General features: G+C 49.5%; 8 protein-coding genes across 8 annotated transcripts; 5 read left to right on the top strand and 3 right to left on the bottom strand.

Moving 5' to 3' along the window:
- Positions 1–124: 124 nt before the first annotated feature.
- K460DRAFT_386276 (glycoside hydrolase family 39 protein) lies at positions 125–1683 on the bottom strand (the record flags this gene model as incomplete). The annotated part of the gene is made up of 3 exons (XM_040935578.1): positions 125–953; positions 1007–1577; positions 1677–1683. The coding sequence occupies 3 exons, from the start codon at positions 1681–1683 to the stop codon at positions 143–145; spliced, it is 1389 nt and encodes a 462-aa protein (XP_040788434.1). The 3' UTR covers positions 125–142.
- A 466-nt stretch (positions 1684–2149) lies between these two features.
- K460DRAFT_338548 (glycoside hydrolase family 36 protein) lies at positions 2150–4261 on the top strand (the record flags this gene model as incomplete). The annotated part of the gene is made up of 1 exon (XM_040931054.1): positions 2150–4261. The coding sequence occupies one exon, from the start codon at positions 2150–2152 to the stop codon at positions 4259–4261; it is 2112 nt and encodes a 703-aa protein (XP_040788433.1).
- Positions 4262–4580: 319 nt separating this feature from the next.
- Positions 4581–6935, top strand: K460DRAFT_338545 (glycoside hydrolase family 127 protein). The gene is made up of 5 exons (XM_040931053.1): positions 4581–4911; positions 4962–5159; positions 5207–5879; positions 5928–6353; positions 6402–6935. Exons 1-5 carry the CDS (start codon positions 4703–4705, stop codon positions 6894–6896), a joined length of 2001 nt encoding a protein of 666 aa, XP_040788432.1. The 5' UTR covers positions 4581–4702; the 3' UTR covers positions 6897–6935.
- Positions 6936–7180: 245 nt separating this feature from the next.
- K460DRAFT_366717 (uncharacterized protein) lies at positions 7181–10208 on the top strand. Its single transcript, XM_040933434.1, has one exon. It carries the CDS (start codon positions 7219–7221, stop codon positions 10006–10008), a length of 2790 nt encoding a protein of 929 aa, XP_040788431.1. The 5' UTR covers positions 7181–7218; the 3' UTR covers positions 10009–10208.
- A 226-nt stretch (positions 10209–10434) lies between these two features.
- On the bottom strand, positions 10435–12509 carry K460DRAFT_386273 (sugar transporter). Its single transcript, XM_040935577.1, has 4 exons — positions 12279–12509; positions 12051–12216; positions 10931–11999; positions 10435–10870 (listed from the first exon to the last, which is right to left on the bottom strand). Exons 1-4 carry the CDS (start codon positions 12478–12480, stop codon positions 10676–10678), a joined length of 1632 nt encoding a protein of 543 aa, XP_040788430.1. The 5' UTR covers positions 12481–12509; the 3' UTR covers positions 10435–10675.
- A 620-nt stretch (positions 12510–13129) lies between these two features.
- K460DRAFT_406099 (uncharacterized protein) lies at positions 13130–14755 on the bottom strand (the record flags this gene model as incomplete). The annotated part of the gene is made up of 8 exons (XM_040936921.1): positions 13130–13276; positions 13324–13434; positions 13491–13620; positions 13666–13768; positions 13821–13904; positions 13959–14122; positions 14498–14562; positions 14642–14755. 8 exons carry the CDS (start codon positions 14753–14755, stop codon positions 13130–13132), a joined length of 918 nt encoding a protein of 305 aa, XP_040788429.1.
- A 674-nt stretch (positions 14756–15429) lies between these two features.
- K460DRAFT_406098 (MFS general substrate transporter) lies at positions 15430–17079 on the top strand (the record flags this gene model as incomplete). The annotated part of the gene is made up of 2 exons (XM_040936920.1): positions 15430–15519; positions 15580–17079. 2 exons carry the CDS (start codon positions 15430–15432, stop codon positions 17077–17079), a joined length of 1590 nt encoding a protein of 529 aa, XP_040788428.1.
- A 392-nt stretch (positions 17080–17471) lies between these two features.
- Positions 17472–19391, top strand: K460DRAFT_406097 (uncharacterized protein; the record flags this gene model as incomplete). The annotated part of the gene is made up of 4 exons (XM_040936919.1): positions 17472–17495; positions 17549–17824; positions 17873–19053; positions 19118–19391. The coding sequence occupies 4 exons, from the start codon at positions 17472–17474 to the stop codon at positions 19389–19391; spliced, it is 1755 nt and encodes a 584-aa protein (XP_040788427.1).
- Positions 19392–19431: the final 40 nt, after the last annotated feature.

Here is a 19431-nt window from a genome sequence, read left to right as displayed (position 1 = left end):
AGTTTGCTCGTGACGGACATCATTTAGGGAGGATTAGCTCTGCGTAGAAATGGGTGTTGTGAGTTCACTAACGCGCGTTAACGAATTATGCAAGATGATGAGAAAAGAAATTTTGAAAAACAAGGCTCACATTATGTTCTATCTATACCTTGATAGCAAACTCGAACGCATATGCGACCAAAGGGTTCTCCTGGTGGATCTCAAGTCGCAAGCTTCCATCTTGCCAAGTCGCTTTCCTTATTCCTAGTTCTTTCGGGCCTTCGCTTTCGTCGAAGTGATTATCCTTAGCACTGAACTCCAACACTCGAACATCAACCTCCTCACCACTAGCGTACCCCACCGTCTCTCCACCTCTCACATCAACAGCCCAGTTTCCCGTCGCATTACGCGAGCCGGCCAGGATCCGCACCTTATCAGTTCCAAGCACTGCATAAGCCTCGCCATCTCTCTTATCATTCGAGCTCGTCTTTAACCTCTGACCATTCATCTCCGATCCATAGTATTTGTAGACGTGATATTCAGCCGTCGGATAGTATCCAGTCGAAGTTGATGAGTATTTCTCTGTTCCTGCTCCGGGCTTGGATACCAATCCTGCGAGATAATCATGTAACGAGCCAGCAATGGTCCAATTTCCTCGCAAGCCAAAGGCGTTCTCCCGTTCCAGCTGCGAGATGAACCACACTGCTGCAGACGGTACCTGTTCTGCCCAGATTCCATACTCATTGATGTTGATAATGCCGCTTTCAGGGATCGAATACCGGTTCAGGAGCTCTCTGAAGGTGGACATGGATGTTGACATATTGCCATGTCCTTGCTCCATGTGCCACGACCATTCGTCTGGGACGCTATTGTCCTGCTTCACAAAAGCCAAGTACTCATTCCACCACTCGCCGTTAATGTCTGGGCCTTCGCTGAAGCATGGTCCACTGATACGAACATTCGGTACTTCGCGTCTGCAGGTCGTCAGATCATAGCGCTAGGTTATGAAGATATTGGGGTAATATACCTCAATACACGATAAGTCCTACTCCAGAGTTGCAGCCATTGCTCTCTGGGTCGATTCCAGAAGAAATGCAAATCCGGCTCATTCCAGATGTCGAAAACTAGACCTTCTAACATGTCATGAGCCTTTGCGTCCCTTATCCAGGTAGTGATCAGATCGTCCCAGCTAGACCAGTCATCGTTGTCCCCAGGATAAGGCGCATCCGCTGATTGACCACCGTCCGCACCCCAGAGAGCGGATGGTAATAATATAAAATTTCCCCCATATTTGCGTGTGGTGCGGTAGTTGCTGAGCGCAGATTGGAACCGGGCCTCATAATCAGCCTTGCTGCGATACCATCCTCGCGTGTCAGGGAGTTGAGAGCCGCCACCCCGGCCATATCGAAAACCGACCTCGGTATAGAATTCATCTGGGATCTGGCCAGGTGTGTCCGGAATACCGTAGATCCAGCCGGAGGCCAGGTGCTGAGGTGATCCGATCTTTTGATCTAGGAACACAACAGCCGAGCCGGTCACTGGAGGATTTTGGTCCCTTTTCTCTATTGGTAAAACCTCAAGACTCTGCAAGTATTCGGCTTGGACACAGTCAGCCTTCGTTTGATAGAGTTCAATGGAGTCTATAGGTTCAAATTTGTCGAAGTCAAAAGAACCCAAAGACAGTTTGGACAACGTACTCGCCATGGAGTTTTCGATGCGGAATTCTTCCGTCAAATACGTGGTAACCTGGAGGTTGTTAGAACCGAAGGATGGAGCTGCTAGATTTGAGTTGTCACGTTGACAAACGCCAACCTCACCTCTGGAAAGAATACTGGCAGTGCATTCTATGTTCCAATCGGAGGTTAGCTACGTATAAAACACTGTCCACTGCAAGATCCTGTAGGATGACATGTGGAGATAGAGTGCCTCCGGAGTCAAGAGTAATGCGGGGATCTAGTATGGATCAGCATGTCATGGGGTCCTGGCGTGGCGCTACTTGAATAGTGCGTCTTCGCGCGTATCCACAACAACGGATTTGGTAGATTAGCTTCATCATCCCCGCCGGACCCTGAATCGTATTGAACATGTATACAGTATTCAAGGGCGTCTGTGATGTCGTGATTTATAACTATTTCGAAACTACAACACCCGTCAGAGACGAACCCTCATCATGACGAAAACACTCCTATGGGAAACGAAAACCCTTTCTATTGAGTTTATTGTGGCCGAGAATGGAACAGTTAGCATTAATACTATTCAGCCTACGGGCAGCTACACCACTGCACGCGAACCGGACAATTCCTCTCTGTCAATCCACCAGCCTCGGCTGTCAGGAGAGGGTAATCATAACGGATCTAAAACTTCCAAGGCATTTGTATCAACATACTGGTCCAAAAGGCTGACGTATGTTTCTCATCGCGAGTGGAGTGAAGCAGGTGCCACTTATTTTGAGATCAAAACCGAGAATGATGGAAGCGACCTGTCAGTCGTGTCGAATTTTACTGTCTTTGATGGTGTTCCGGTCCTTCGAGCTCAGACATCGGTTCACAACAACTCAAAGGAAAGTATTTCCCTCACCTCCATTCCTTCCCTTGTAGTGGGTGGTTTAACAAGAGGTACCGACCAGTGGTGGAACGACTTCAAGCTCTCAGTTCCAAACAATTCCTGGTTCCGCGAGGCACAGTGGAGAAATCATTCCTTGCCTGATATAGGTCTTGATCACTTCCTCCCAGGTCCCTGTCAGGCATCCTTCGCCACCTTCTCCTGTTCCAATCTTGGGACGTTCTCGACTGGAACATATCTGCCCATGGGCATGCTGCAGAAGGAGACAAGTCCTGATACCTGGTTGTGGCAGGTTGAACACAACGGCTCATGGAAATGGGAAATCGGCGACTGGGGCTCGCAGTTGTATGTTGCGCTGAGTGGGCCGACACGTAATGATCATCATTGGGAGCAAGTCCTTCGTCCTGGAGAGTCGTTCACCACCGTACCTGCGGCTATATGCCATCTATTCGAGAAACCAGATGCCGCTTTCCAGGCTCTGACCGCTTATAGGAGGCGCATCAGAAGGTTTCACCAGGACAATGTTGACCTCCCGCTCATATTCAACGACTACATGAATTGCCTCATGGGAGATCCAACCGAGGATAAGATTCGGCAATTGATCAAGCCCGCAACTCAAGCTGGAGCCGAATACTTCGTAATCGATGCCGGATGGTATTCAAACGATAGCAACTGGTGGGATGACATTGGTCTATGGGAACCATCCGCCAAAAGATTTCCGTCAGGCTTTAAAACCCTTACCACAGAGCTTAGAGCTTCCGGCCTGATTCCTGGATTATGGGTGGAACCCGAGTCGATTGGTGTGAGATCCAAAATTGCAGATCAGCTGCCAGCCGACGCCTTCTTTCAACAGAACGGCCAGAGAGTCGTTGAGAGAGATCGTTATCAGCTTGATTTTCGCCACGAAGCCGTAAAGAACCATCTAGACCGGGTTATAGACAGGCTTGTCACTGATCTAGGCGTCGGTTACTTCAAGTTTGACTACAACATCGAAATAATCCAAGGCACAGATGTCAATAACTGTAGTCCTGGTGCAGCACAGCTTGATCACAATCGAGCATATCTCGCATGGGTGACCCGCCTCCTTGACAAATATCCCACTCTTGTCATTGAGAGCTGTTCGAGTGGCGCACAGAGAATGGACTATGCTATGCTGTCCGTCCATCCGCTGCAGTCCACCAGTGATCAGGAAGATCCCGTCATGTACGCTTCTATCGCAGCGGCCGTGTTTACGGCAGTAACGCCAGAACAGAGCGCGACTTGGGCCTACCCACAGAAAGAATGGGACGATGAAATCAACGCACTCACCGTTGTGAACAGCCTCTTGGGTAGGATCCATCTCAGCGGTCGCCTTGACAAGCTTTCTGACCACCAGTTTGCTCTTATATCTGAAGGCATGCAGGTGTATAAGAACATTCGACAAGATCTGAGGACTGGACTACCGTTTTGGCCGTTAGGCCTTCCCGGATGGCAGGATCATTGGTTATCAGTAGGATTGATATGTCAGAAGAAGACGTACCTTTCGGTCTGGAGAAGGGGCGGGGAGACGAATTGCGATTTGCGCATTCCGCACTTTGCGGGGCAAAGCAAGGTAAAAGCTACACTTCTTTATCCTAGCGCTTTCGCTGCCGAGGCACAATGGGATGCTTCAACAGGCGCGTTACGGGTGACGTTACCGGAAACAACATGTGCGCGTTTGTTCCAGGTTGAGATTGATTGAAGAATTGTAGGTTGTTAAAATCGGCCAGGATTTCGCATGTAGCGCAATCAGAGTCATGTAGGGCTTTTTTTGATGGGGAACCGAATTGTTCCAGTTTCAGAACTCTTGTCCATCCAAGGCCCCATAATGTGACGTAAGTCCGAAATTAGCGCTTGGCGGGCAAAATCCCCTCCGGAGTATAGGGATCACGTGCACCTCGACCCAATGTTATACGCGACTTGCTTAGCAGTCAACGGCGAGAGCTAGCTCATTTGCTCCACAGCTGACGCTAGTCGTCGCAGTCGCCGCCTCCATGGCCTCCGCTACCCTTAGGCCCTGTGCAAGGTCTGGTAAGTCCCGGTTCTACTTAGGATCATAAATGGAGACAGAGTGTCTGTCTCGTGTATGCGGTGATCCGTGATTCAAACTCCAGCTACGTTGTTTTACAATATCTAACTCCAGATGGCGTATCCTCAAACTGCCTTCCGAGCGGTAAAGCTCAGTCCAGGATCGTTGATCCACAAAAGGCATGAAACGGTTTTCTCGACTACCCTTATGTATCAGCTTGAGGTGTTGAAAGGAACCGGAAGATACGATGCCTTCAAGCTGGGATGGCATCCTTCGTATGATGACCCGCCGGACGTTTGGCCAATTCCGAACCATCTTTTTTGGTACGCAAGCTGGCAGAACATGCGAACGAAGATATTAATATCCATTCAAGGGACTCGGACATTGCCAAATGGATCGAAGGTGCTTGCTATCTTTTGGGAAATCACCAGAGCTCAGAGGTAGACACTGCAATTCACGAGTTAGTGGCTATGATACGATCTGCGCAACAGCCAGATGGATACATCAACATCCACTTCACCGTGGTTGAACCGGAGAAGCGATTCACCAACCTAAGGGATTTCCATGAGCTGTGAGTGGTATTGCGTTCTCATCAATCGTACTATGCTGATTTTTCAGTTATAATGCAGGCCACATGATCGAGGCAGCACTCGCACATCAGGATCATTATCACAATGATCAACTCATAGAGCCCATATTGAAGTACGTTGATCTCTTGTGTCAAAGGTTCGGTCCTGGAACGAATCAGACCCACGGTTATCCTGGCCATCCCGAGATTGAGTTGGCCCTACTCCGCTTGTACGAAAGGACCAAGAATTCAAAGCATTTGGACTTGGCCAAGTATTTCATCACCGAGCGGGGCAACCCTGTGGGCGATGATGGACATCACTTTTACATATCCGAGGCGAAACGTAGGGGCGATGACCCCCGAAGACGGCCAGATTACTGGCCGGACAAGTCTTGTCTCTGGTACTATGCTGCACATGAGCCAATCACGAAACAGAAGTCCATTGAAGGTCACTCTGTCAGAGCAATGTATCTCCTCACGGCCGCCGCAGATCTTATTCTGAATGCCGATTTACCTTTACAAGACTTGCAAAGAGCTGTGTTTGGACTATGGGATAACATGGTTCAGCGTAAGATGTATGTAACAGGCGGAATTGGTGCTATGAAGCAGTGGGAGGGTTTCGGGCCGGATTACTTTTTGCCACAGGGTACTGACGAAGGAGGTTGCTATGCAGAGACCTGCGCAGCCATTGGCGTAATGATGTTGGCGGAGAGATTGCTCAAGGTAAATGGGTTTACCCATTTTGTCTACCAAATGCTAACGACTGCGCAGAGCGATCTTGATGGGCGCTTTACGGACATAATGGAGCTCTGCCTCTATAATGCCGTCCTAACGGCAATGTCTCCTGATGGCAGGAATTTCACCTACGTGAATCAGCTAGCTTCAAGCGATAAGGATCCTTCCCAACGGTCATCATGGTTTACATGTGCCTGTTGTCCTCCGAACATGCTTCGCCTCTTTGGACACGTTGGAGGCTATATATACTCCACTTCGAGTAGCTCTGAGCCCAAGCATACTGAAATCATTGTTCACCTATACACTGGTAGTACTCTGAAGTTTGAGGTTGATGGCAAAGAAGCCAGCCTGACACAGGAGACGAATTGGCCATGGAACGGTAACGTCAAGTTCCGCTTTGAGTCGCCGTCGGAGAATGTTTCGTGCAAACTGCGTATACCAGCCTGGGCCGATGATTTCCACGTAAGTCAGTCTGACAAAGCGGAGGTCTGGTAAACTGATTTGGCACAGCTGTCGCCTAGCCCGCCAAGTCTACATGTCGAAAAAGGTTATGTTAGCATTCCAGCTTCATGGCTCGCCAAAAACCCAAGCTTCGAGCTGAGCATACCAATGACGCCCAGGTTAATGAAGCAACACCCCTTGACAAACCAGGATACCATCAGCGTTGCAAGAGGGCCCATCGTATATTGCGTTGAAGATGTGGACAATCCGTGGGTCACAGATCACTTCCGCAGTCTTCAACTGGATCCGCAGTGTCAGTTCACAGAGCGAAACGTGAATGATGAAGGTAACAACGACAACTATATTGCCCTGACAGTAGAGAAAGGTGCCTCGCTGTTGGATGAGGGTGCTTTCTCAGCACCGAGTACGAAGGTGAACAAGTGGGATGAGGCGGTGAATCACGGAGAGCTGGTAGAGGAACTGCACTTTGTCCCCTATTTCTTGCGGGCATCGCGGGGCGGTCGGGGACAGGCACGAGTCGGGCTGAAACATTGGCGCAAGTAGAATAGACAGTTCGTCTATGTATACAGGAAGTTAGCAGCCAAGTTGTACCCCCGGGCTCCTGGAGGCCAGCGCCCAGCCCCCGGCTACTCAAGCCCTCTGATTGGAGTGAAAACTACGAGCCGATGTGGTAACACCCTGGAGTTCAATATCGATCTAGATTCTTAGTAAAGTGGAGCCAGTGGGGAAAGTGGGGAAAAGTGGCGTCTTCCCTTGGCGGCGCGGGAGCGGACAGCCACGTGATATCTGAACCTCGCTAGCGGACATCGCCTGATGAGTCGTCCCACCTCATCAGGTATCTCATTTGTGTCCGACCCGTCGAGGAATGCTCTCATGTCAGACTTGCCAGAAGACCTTCACATGTCAGAAACATCTCAGCCGACATCAAGTCGTCCACGGAGACAGCCGGCCATTCCAGTGCGGCGTATGCTTCAAGGCCTTTTCCCGCAAGGACGGCCTGCAAAGGCATGAATCGACGCACCGAGGATCAAAATCCCTCGTCCAGATCAAAGGCCGCGCATGTGCTGCCTGTGTCTCCGCTAAAACCAGATGCACCGGCGTTTTGCCTTGTCAGAGATGCGTTAACAGGAAGACCGAATGCACATACACATCGAGGCAAGGATCCTTGACAGCAGCTAGGGGACGATCCATGACCCAGGAGAGTCTGGTCAGTGGTGAATGCCCTGCCGCGGCGCTAGATCAGTCTACCATCCTTGAAGAGCCATCTGCAGCCATTTCACAGCAGATTGCGACCTCACCTCCAACCGGGATGTCCAACCAACCTCTAGTCCTCAACGGCCCCTCTGAAGAACTCTCTGAAGAGCTATCCCAGCCAGTAATCACGCGGAATCACATCGAGGCGCTTCGAGACTCTGGGTGGCCGCAGTATACTCCCGATCTTCTTGGGCCTGAATCCCTCAACCTGAATCTTGATGTTCAGAGTCTACCATCAAATCCAATCGTGACCGCACACCATGAACTTGTCCATAGTCAATTTGGTTGGGAGCCCAGTCAATCTTCGACAATCAATTGGCTACAGATGGAAGCAGTGGATCTCGGCTACTTTCCTATGAGAGACTTCTTCCCTACTGCACTCTCTGCAGGTGCCTTGTCATCGCCAGAGTCTTGGCATCACTCAGTACGATCGCCCACATTTCAAAGTCACTCAGACTCTGGACCGACCGCTGTGAGTGTAGTCAATACCGACTCCCCGCAAGAGTCGGTTGGCCATGCTACTGCTTCGAATGTAGCCCCGGACGGTCCATCTATCGAAACGGATGTCGAACGAGGATCGTATTATGTAGACGGCGACAAGGCAAGACAAACCCGCCGCAAGAGGCGTAGACTCATGACATTCACGCCTTCTTCGCATAATTCCGGGTTTTCTTTTGCATCCTGCACAGAAATGCAGTTTTCGTCTGCCAATATTCACGACCATTTCCTCGATGAGCGACAGCACGGGCAACTGGAAGTGCTCTTCCAATCTCTGTGCGTCAACACATTATTCTTTCAACCCTTTTTGACAACGGATTTTCCCTCTCAAGAAGTCTTCCACCACCTTGTCCAGGGCTACCTTATTTCGTTTCATCAAGCGTTACCCTTCATCCACCGACCAACATTTCGAGGGTATGATCGCCATCACACGTTACTGCTAGCCATGGCAGCCCTGGGTGCTCGATTTTCAGAACATGAAGCTGCAGTTTCTCTTTCGGCACCCTTGACAGAACTATTGAGGCGCATCATGATGCATATAGATGAGGATCGGGAAAGGAATTCCCTTTCAGAATATGAGATGGCGCAAATTCGATTGCTCTACTCGGTTACCACCAGATACACCAGAGCCGGCCAACCTCAACGTGATGCGATGGTCGCTGTTCGGGAGTGCACTTCTACGTTTGATATGACCTTCCGTCAACATGCCAAGCATCGGTCTGTCCCTCAAAATCAGACTCAGTGGTTGTCCTGGGTCCACCAAGAGGAGATTACGAGGACCAAATTTTGCATCTGGTTATTAGATTGTATGGTAGCGTCCCACACAGGATCACAACCCGCCCTCAGACTCGCCGCTGTAACTGACACCCAGTTGCCATGTACTGAATCGTTATGGTCGGCTGAATCCTGGAACATGTGGAACGCAGTAAAGCAGAGCAGTGCGACTGAGCCACCGACCATAGAAGAGGCCTTACGAGATTTGTACATCGAGAAGCAACTATCCCCCAATTTGGGGGAGTTCTCTCGAATCATGATTGTTCATGCCTTATACCACAGAACATGGGACGTGCGGGAGTACTTCGAGCAGCGCTTATCTCACTACGTTCCATCCGCTCAACGTCAGTCAAGCGCAGATGTCCCTTCGCCTCTACCAGCGTGGCATCCGAGAATGGAGTCATTTAACAAATGGCGCAATGCGGCTCTTGACTGTATTGATATTTTACATTGGAACGCCAATGCACTCATCGGCCTAGCACAGGGGATGGAGCATCACACCGTCCTACATCTTCATTTCTCCCGCATTGTTCTTCTGTGTCCTATCCAGCACGTACTAAGACTCGCGCGGTTCCTGTCCGAAACTAGCGAACGACGATCATCCAGCACATCTTCAGTTCACGAAGCTGAGCACGACGCCAGAGCAATTCAACAATGGGTTGCACAAGATAAATACAAAGCGCGTCTGGCGACAGTGCACGCGGGTACGGTACTCTGGCATGTTAGGCGATATTCGAGTGGCGCTTTCTATGAACCTGAATGCGTCGCACTAGCTACCTTAATGCTCTGGGCGCACAGTAAGTTCTTCGCTCGAAGTAACCACAATCCGGAGGACACTATTAGTGCAAAACCAGGTCACCTTAGAGCAGACCGTGACATTATTCTGCTCGATAGGCCAACAGATGATGAACTCGTCCAGCAATATGTCAGAGAAGGCGACTTGATGCACGCCAACATGAAAGGAGTGGGTGATCTTTTTGGGCCCTCGGGTGCACATCGAGTACTTGTCCAAGGACGGATGCTTCTGGGTACTTTAGGGGCATGGCAAGAGGCCACAAGTTACTGGACAGATTTCTTGAAAAAGCTCGAGTACGCTAGTGCAGGGAGGAGTGATGTTGTAAGGCAGTAGAACTTTTTGTAAATCATCGGTAGCAACAATTGATCGATACAAGTATAACAACCGTTTTTAGAGAGATCGTTTGCTTTTCTGTACGCCTGTAGTATGGATCTTGTGGAATTAGACGTCAACTACAATTTGGTTTACTATTTTGTTTTTCAAAGTCTATTCATTATTGTAACAGCCTAAATTTCCATTGATCGAGTCTCCCATCTTATCCTCTCCATTAAAAAGTGCTTGCTACAGTTCACCTTGTCTATGGATCAAGTCATCTGACACAATTCTCGAGCCATTAACCATCTGGATATAGGCTGTGGGCCTCCACAGGTCTCTCCCTGTTCTCTTAGACGTTGTTCCTGTGATATTCTTTTGTAGTCGATCTTGTCGCGTCTCTGTGGGTACGTTCAGCTCTTACTATGGTGCTTATACTGAGATTCTACCGTAGCTTGGAGAGCAATAGTCAGTTTAATTAGAACATCTTGGGCTACAAGACAGCATCACTGAAGACATTTTTTTGGTATGCTCAGCAAGACAAAGACTTCTTTGCGACTATATGAGCATCACGCTATATTCTCCCAATAAACCTGACCGGACAATTTGTGCCCATTCGAGTCACTCCTTTGCCGTATCTATGCACAGTAAGCGTTAACAGCCATTGCTATTTGGCGAAGCATAGCTTCTACTGCTCGACATCTTTAGACAAAGGCTGCACACGGTGCTCTTCGATAGGGTCGAACGTATCCACTTTCGTCTTCGAAAACTGTCGCGTCCTGACCTTGCTCGTGAAAAGATAGTCGATTTCGGCGAAGGATCGGTCCTTTGTCTCTGGAAGTCTGAAGAAAGCCCACAAGAAAGTGAGGAATGCAAGTCCCGCCTAAGAAATTTGTTAGCAGGGCCAAAACAATAGAGTGATTACGGCATGTTGGTGGCTTACATAGAAGTATCCGACCTTGCCCTTCCAGTCACCCTCGGTGGGGTTGATCATGTACGGATACGAGACCATATTAATGATCTGGCTGATGTAGTAGGCGATTCGAGATAGACAGATGGACTTGGAACGGACGCTGACAGCGGGAATTTCACCGATGATGGCGTAGCAGACGGGTCCAATAGTGGAGTAGAAGATGACCTCCCAAGCCAACACCATCCCAGCCTGTGCGAAGCTCGCACCAGGAGACTGTGATACCGTTGCAATGACGCCAATAATCAACAACAATATGGTGAGCGCAAGACTCGACCATACATACAATGTGCGGCGACCAAAGCGTGTGATTAAATACCAAGAGATAAGGACGCCGACAGAGGCGAGTCCTAGAGCCCCAGTAGCGAATTTGAATGACTCTGCGGCGCTGACACCAGCCTGCACAAAGAAGTATGTAGGAGTACCGCCAATGGTAACGCCGGTTGTGTTCTGGGCAATGAAGACGAAGCAGACAATCTCAGTGCGTCGGAGGTTGGTGCCTTTGAAGCAGTCGAGGTAGGTTGTTCCAGTACCGCTCTCGTCCTCGACGCGGTTGGTGTGTACAACCATGGCGAGCAACTTGCTGTGATCGAGCGGAAAGTTCTTCGAGGTAAGCCTCCGAAGCGTATTTTCGGCTTCCTCAAGGCGACCTTTACGGGCAAGCCAGTACGGAGATTCAGGCGCAAACCACAGAATTAGGAAAAGAGGAATCGGCCACACCCACTGTATCGCGAAAGGGATACGGTAGGCCCATTGGGTTGTGTTCGAAGAGAAGCTCGTGAGAACACCAGCCGCCATAAGTTGTCCTAACGCCCAGCATAGGCAGACATAGTTGGCCAGATATCCCCTGAGCTTGATTGGGCAAACTTCAGATGCATATGCGGGCGCCATGGTTGCAAAAACGCCCCAGGGAAGTCCACAGAGGACTTGACCGGTCATGAGCATTGGTAGGCTTTGGGCGAAGAACGTAATAAAGATGAAGCCGGCGACTGAGGTAACGGCTACGAGCAATGTCCTCCGGTATCCGAACTTCTCGGTCAACCTGTGTCCGCGTAAGTTGCTTGCGCATTAAATGTCGCGACGTCTCACTTACCATCCGTTGGCGAAAGCACCTATGATGGTGCCTATTCCTGTGGCACATCCCATGCCAACCTGCCACGGGCCAGTGATTTGCCAGCCCAGCTTTTCGCCGAACCATCCTCCATACCTCTTCTGGAAAGCTGGCTGGGCCATCAAGTTGCCGATGAGGACAATGTCGTCTAAATATTGGCGTACGAGGTTAGTGTATGTCTCTTGTAGTTCGCACATGGATGTTACGTACAGCCTTCCATAATGATGGCGGCCGAAAACATGATTGACCAGAAAATGGACCATGGATAGTATTTCAAGGCATCTCTCAAGGTCAGATTCTGCTCAAACTCTGTAGCCTCTTTACCGGTATGGAGAAAGCCAGCATCGCCATCCGAGGAGGCTTCTCTGTGCTCTGCCGACACGTGCTTCTCATCTTCCTGAGTGATCGCCATTCCGAAATGTTATTGGAAAGAAATGGTTGATTGCGGTGATGTGAAAACAATCCATGATGGGTCAGCGCGTCTTTAAGACTTAGTGTGCAGTTACCCCATACTCAAGCGTCTGGAGACTCCACATGCTCCGGAATAGTGGAAATGGACCTAAGCGCCACTAGTCCCTTAGTCTCTCGTGTTCGCTTCTAAAAATCCCGTTAAAGTTCTCTGTCATCGGATCATTCTCCGGAGTCGGGAAAACATACTAAAGGGAATGTAGACCGCCACGAAGGTCCCTCCGGAGTGCCAAGACGGGTGTCCTAAGGCCACCACAGCATTGGCGGAGATCCTTGTCCGAGGCACGCGTAAACGGCACATGTCTAGTCAAAGGCGGAGGAACACTAAACTCACGAGACCTCGGATCTAGAGATCCGAAAATGATGACCCTGACTTGCAAGTAGCTACAGCAACTTCTGCAGGCTATCACGCGACCATTCGCGTCTATTTGGTACATGTGGAGTGACCGCCGTAGCGGTCACGAGAGATAGGGAGCTCCTCTCCCTTGACTTAGTCCACATGGCTAAGCGGCGTGAAGATGACTATCGTCTTCGCTTTAGGCAAGATTATCGAGCGCCACGTTCACAGCCGCGGCGCTTTAGGATCTGTAAGCTCACAATTGTAATTCATTATGATCTGACCGAGGATAACCTCCAGTTTCTGTATGCTCAAAATCGGCGTATTGGGCATAATATTCTCTATGAAGAGGGTCCACGTACTCCGGATGGAGGCATAAAACATAGATAGAAAAGGCAACCGTCTAGCTTACATTAATATCCTGTGATCATATTTTAGGATTATACGTACAGTGGAGACAGCATGTACTGATCCAAACCATATGGCCATGGGCTTGTACCAAGCGTCGTGCTGTCCAAGGGGCATTCTTGGGCGATGTTTCCATAATTCATTGTATGCAATCTGCCTAGAAGTGAATTAGACCGCGTGATTCCAAAGATGAGTGGTTAAAATTGTACATGTATAGTGACAGGTTGTCCCAAATTCGCGAGATCCCTCTCGAGACAGCGTTGCTCGACGATAGGGACCAGTCGATTGTAGATGGCTTCATGTGATTTGATTGTGCGAGCGATGATGCCTCCAACAATACTAAAGATCCTTCAGCATGTTTCCAGAGGGTCATATCGAAGGTACACTAACGGCGTCATGAATTTGGGCAGCAAACGGGCCATTTCCGCGCACACTACGGTCTCCTCAGTATATGCGAGTGCTGAGGTCATGAACTGCTCATCTTTCGCTGCGCATTGTAAGTTTACTTTTACAAAACGATAATGTTATACGCAACTCACCAAGGTCTTTACCAAAGAATGATACAGCGTTAGACAGAACCACTAATTCAACAATCATGTGGTATGCGGGCGAGTGTTTTACACCTGCTCCACCTCATAAGCATGTTGACCAATCAATCTCGCTGCTTGAACACATACCATCAACCTCTGTATGCCCAGCATGCAACTCCTCAAACCTCGTCCGGATAATACAGCTCAGATCCGGCAGGGTCGTAGACAAATTACTTGTCAAAAGCGTCCGTAGAGCCCGAATGAACCCAACGCCCTCGGTGCAGCGGCGGTCAAACCAGTTGAGTCCATACCTGTTGATCGTCAGACTAAAATCTACAGAGGTCGCAAAGTAATATGATATTCTCAAGGCGCATTGTCTGTGGCATATATATAGCACATCTACGTCGACAATAATCAAGATACCGTAAATTCGGCCTACATAGTGTACACTGGCTGCAGCATCTACTTTGATTTTTAGCAAGAGCAATCTTTGTGCCGCTGTCAATCTTAACCTGTTTAGAGGCTGCCGAAAAGGAAAGCACGGCATCTGGCGCACTGTCGAGCTCCTTTATTTGCTTTGGATCTGATACAAAGACATGGCAATTATCAGAAGCAAAAGCTCGAAAGGCTTGCCATTCAACTTGTCGAACGCTTCCTAGATGATTTCAGAGCCCCCAAAGAGGTACGCCCAAGCTTGATAGCGCTTGAAGAAAGGCCTGAAGACGTTCGAGAAGCCCTGAGAAGGACTGGCCTGCATCATATAAACACCATCAGCAATCTTTAGACCGGCCTAGAATTAAACAAAAGTAACCCATCAATTTCTTGATTACCAGTGCCTTGTAGAAGACAAAGAGCGAAACGAATCCAATGATGCTGCTCACAGCGTTGATAGCGAGTGCATCCAGGCCTGAAAACCGGGACGTCTGTATCTCCGCAAAGTCCATGGTGCTGGTATAATGTTGCAATGAAAAACGAACTGCCTGGGGATAAGCAAAACAAGGGAGACCCCGAGTGGATATGCGATATTAGCCCTTCGGAAGGGCGCCTCAAGGTGGAGAATTCTACGCGAAATACCAATAGCATTGAATAGTAGCAGCAGATCTTCTTAGAGTTCTTAAAGTATCCTTAACGTATACCGTTTAATTTCTTCTGCCTAGAGTACTCTATAGCTCTTAACTGTAGTTTCTTAACTAGCCTATCTTAATAAAAATAATACTTTGGTTATTTAATTCTTACTGCTTTGTTTGAAATTAAAGTCAACGCTAGAGCGGATCATACAACGCAGTAAGAGAAATTAGTATGAAACCACGGTTCAGGTGCTATACCCAGCACCTTAACACAGTATTAAGGCAGTAAAGTTTACACAATACCTAAAAGATGATATTTACGGGTTGCTGCTGCTGCTTTTTTTTCGGCTTATTTCCGGGTATTTCGCCGACGCAAGAGCCCACTCATGCACTAAGATTTAGGCGTTCTTATTGTAGGATGAGTTAGGCCCGACGCCACGCGTCGGGCGATATCTTACTGCGTCAGCACGGTCTGCTCATACGTGTATCCTTATATACTCGTTCATCTACGCTCTATCTCCTTGTCGATATTTCCTCACCTTTCTGGCAAGATGGCTGAAAGTAAGAAGTCAGTGCGGTTTTGGGGCATCTTCGTTGCGTTGTGTATCTTGGCTTTTATTTCAGCCCTCGACGTCTCGATTGTAAGCAAACTCCCATGTGCGAACTGCATATGGAACATACACCAACTTATTTCACATTAGGTGATGGTTGCCCTCCCTAGGATTACGGCGGAAATCGGTGGGGCAGGAAAATATGTATGGATCGCAAACTCCTTCGTTGTCGCCTCTTCCGTCCCACAGCCTCTCTTTGGGCAACTTGCCAACGTCTTTGGTCGCCAATTGCCGTTCATTGGATCGACGGTATTGTTTGCGCTCGGCAGTGGTATTGCAGGAGGAGCACACAACGTTGAAATGCTGATTGCGGGACGGACGATACAAGGCGTGGGCGCAGGTGGCATATACGTCCTGCTTGACATTGTGTGCTGCGATTTGGTGCCTCTCCGCGAGCGCGGCAAGTACCTGGGCCTAATGTTCAGTTGGTCGGGTGTGGCTGCTGGGATGGGGCCCGTCGTTGGAGGCGCGCTGGCAGAAGCAAACTGGCGGTGGATTTTCTATATGAATATCCCCATATGCGGCGTGGCCCTGCTTGCAATACTAATCTTCATGCGTATGAAGAAGCAAAAGGAGCCGCAAGGAATTGACGTGCTTGGCAACCTCATTTTTATTCCGAGCGTGCTGGCTGTGCTATTCGGCCTTGTAACGGGGGGGATCGAATATCCATGGAACTCATGGCGCATCATCCTGCCTCTAGTCGTGGGCGTCGTCGGCTGGATCGTATTCCATGTGCAGCAACATTTTGCTCACTACCCCAGCGTGCCTGAGCGACTGTTCAGCAACCGGACATCAACTACAGCTTTTGCGTTAACCTTCCTGTCTTCGGTAATGGTCCAATCATCCGGATACTTCCTGCCCGTCTTCTTTCAAGCGGTGCTCGGCACCACAGTCGTGCAGTCAGGCGTCAATTTCCTTCCCTTTGCCCTTGGAACACTGGTTTTTGCGGTGGTGGCCGGCGTGTTGATGGAGAAGACGGGCGCATACAAGCCGCTGCACGCTGCGTCGTTCGCGATTGCTGCTGTTGGCTTCGGTCTATTCACACTGCTCGACGATAGCACTGCGAAGTGGGCTACCTTTCAACTCATCGTTAGCGGCGGCCTGGGTCTGACCCTCTCAACCCTGCTGCCTGCAATATTGGCATCTCTGCCAGAGTCGGACGTAGCCTCTTCGACGGCTACTTATAGCTTCGTCCGCACGTTCGGCTACGTTTGGGGAGTCACTATTGCATCCACAATATTCAACGGCGTGTTCGACCACAACCTCCCGCACATTTCGTCGTTAGAGCTGCGGCAGCAGCTCAGACATGGCCAGGCGTATGGTTTTGCAAGCCGGGCGCGACTCGTGCGGGCAGCAACACCACCCAACCTCTGGGCTGAGGTGATTGACGTGTACCAGCGTAGCTTGCGAACTATATGGTTCATATGCATGGGCATCAGCATTGCGTGTTTCTGCCTGGTGTGGGTGGAGAAGAGCATCCCGCTCCGGAAGGAGCTGGACACGCAATATGGCATCGACGAGAAGAAGCAGCACAGCAGCCATGACGGTGCTGACGCCACGGAGCTGACAGAGACTAAAGAGAAGTCATGATATGGGCGAAAGATGCGCAATGTATCGATGTGAATAGAGATACTGTCGCGTGGCACCGAGATGGGAAGATAAGCTGCTGTTCCTTATCGGCCCGTGACAAATTGGCCTAATGTCTTTCACTCTCCTCACATCTTTGCTCGTCTCGTCTACAATTCTCTACTAAAGGCAACTGCTCAGAATCTCTCTCTACAAAACCAAGCCTCTCGTAGCCATAATTCTATACTTGGCCATGGCAGCACGGGTGCCTAAACTACGGTGCGCGCTTCTAGGCAGAAAGCTCCTTTTGGTCTGGGCGTTCTCGGGTATAAATGTATAAATCCGAACGTGATCCCTCAATCTTGCAACTACAGCAACCTCAACTCATGCGCTCAACGACTACCAAGGACAACACGATGGCCAGGCAAGACCAGATCAAAGTGCGCGTCGTCACGTCCGATCTTAAGATAGCTTCTAGCTAATTGTCCAGCAGCTTCCCGGCTTTGGACTCCCGTTAGATGAATCGAGCGATGACCCTTACGGTTCCGCAGAGTGCTTATCTGCGGTCATAGACTGGAGACATGATGTTTTCACGGTCCGGGAGAAGTGCATGCTGTTTTTCGTGAACAAGATCACGGACAAGCCTGACTGGCAGCGTAAAGTGCAAGATCCAGCCATCATTGCGAAGTGGAAGCAAGAAGTCAATGACCTAGATTGGACTACAGTAGTTGATAAGAATGGCGATATGAGCACGAAGATGTTCGAATATGTGGGTGCAATATCGGAATCCATTGTAAATGCTGACTCACTCTGCTAGTGCATCAAAGAACTCTGCGCCAAGGCAGCTCTGTACGAGGAGACTGGCCTCATTTCCGTTCTAGACGCGGCATCGCGTGTTTTGAAATCTGATACGGTCGTATCGGCAGAACTGAAGGACAGGCTGAAGAAGGCAGTCGTTCCTCTCGAAGACGTGCCCGAGCACCAGAAGGACTGGCACCCAGGCTCCGACGGAAAAGTGCTCGACTTGGTGCATCCGTCTTTGTTTCCGCTTATCTACCAGTGCTCGCGCATTCTGCCAGACAGGACCATTTCTCAAAGTGACTGCATGTCAGCAATCGGACGGGGCAAGATCGTACCGGAGCCTGTTGATCGCTATGACCATGATTCTGAAGACTCTAACCTCTGGTCTTCTCGCTTCCAATGGCTGCCTTGCGATGTTTCATTCCCAGACGGCGAGAAGGCTAAAATTGACTCGTACATAAACAACTTGCACCCAGCGGATCACAAGGACCTATATGCTGTCATAGAGGATATCATTACTATAGCCATTCCATTCTGGAACATCATTTGGGAATCGTATCCCGGCGGGTCTTTTGAGAGCAAGCAGCGCATCGAATGCGACTCCGTTGAATATAAGCTTCCCGAGGGTACTAAGGAAGAGTTACCAGACGACTTTGACGGATATGAGGAAGATTTCTACGAAACGTTGGAAAAGCTACGCATATACGATAAACCTGAACCATTGGAATTTGACTCGCTCGACGTAACAGCCGAAGATGTCGAAAACAAATTCAAGTTCCTTAGCCAAGGCGAGAAGAAGATTCAAGTCATTGTCAAACTTGCCAACATCCACCTTACGCCCGAAAAGCCTAGCTACGAGGGTGGGTCCTGGCATGTTGAAGGCCAGTTGAATGAACATATTGTCGCTACCGCGTTGTACTATTACGACAATGAGAACATCACAGACTCGCACCTGTCTTTTCGCACAAAAGTAGATTCCGAGGAACTCGAGGAGTCGCTCTCTTACGAACAGGGTGACTACAAAGGTATTGAGAAGACCTTCGGAATCATAAACTATACGCCGAACACGCAAGAGATTGGTGCCGTACTTACGCGTGAAGATCGCTTCATCGCGTTTCCAAACGGATTTCAGCACCGCGTTGGTAGCTTCAAGCTCATTGATCCGACCAAACCGGGACATCGCAAGATCCTCGCACTGTAAGTAACGTCTTTGTACAGAAGGCATGTGAAATCCGTACTGACTTCGCTCTTCAACGTTTAGATTCCTTGTTGCACCTACAATTCCTGTCATCTCAACTGCAAACGTTCCGCCACAGCAGCGAGATTGGTGGCTGCGAGAGATCAAAGCTGACAAGAGCAAGGTGAGCTTCTTACCTGCCGAGTTGATTGACATGATTGCCGACGGAGTCGATTTTCCGATCGGGTTGGCTGAAGCAAAGGCGCTTCGCGAAGAGCTGATGGCTGAGCGAGGGATGATGGACAAAGCTGCAATGGAACAATTGACCGATCGCGAGTTTTCTTTCTGTGAGCACTGAGTTGTACTATTCAATAGAAGTATTACGTCGTCGGACGGCT

Source organism: Cucurbitaria berberidis, assembly GCF_010015615.1.
Source record: "Cucurbitaria berberidis CBS 394.84 unplaced genomic scaffold K460scaffold_3, whole genome shotgun sequence".
Taxonomy (NCBI): Eukaryota; Fungi; Ascomycota; class Dothideomycetes; order Pleosporales; family Cucurbitariaceae; genus Cucurbitaria; species Cucurbitaria berberidis.
This window is presented reverse-complemented; position numbering and strand designations above follow the sequence as displayed.

Coding starts and splice junctions, on each gene's coding strand:
- K460DRAFT_338545 (XM_040931053.1), top strand. CDS start 4,703: ATGGCGTATCCTCAAACTGCCTTCCGAGCGGTAAAGCTCAGTCCAGGA. Junction 5,160..5,206: donor CTAAGGGATTTCCATGAGCT/GTGAGTGGTATT, acceptor CTGATTTTTCAG/TTATAATGCAGGCCACATGA. Junction 5,880..5,927: donor TGGCGGAGAGATTGCTCAAG/GTAAATGGGTTT, acceptor ACGACTGCGCAG/AGCGATCTTGATGGGCGCTT.
- K460DRAFT_366717 (XM_040933434.1), top strand. CDS start 7,219: ATGCTCTCATGTCAGACTTGCCAGAAGACCTTCACATGTCAGAAACAT.
- K460DRAFT_386273 (XM_040935577.1), bottom strand. CDS start 12,480: ATGGCGATCACTCAGGAAGATGAGAAGCACGTGTCGGCAGAGCACAGA. Junction 12,217..12,278: donor CGCCATCATTATGGAAGGCT/GTACGTAACATC, acceptor GCCAATATTTAG/ACGACATTGTCCTCATCGGC. Junction 10,871..10,930: donor GCAAGGTCGGATACTTCTAT/GTAAGCCACCAA, acceptor CAAATTTCTTAG/GCGGGACTTGCATTCCTCAC.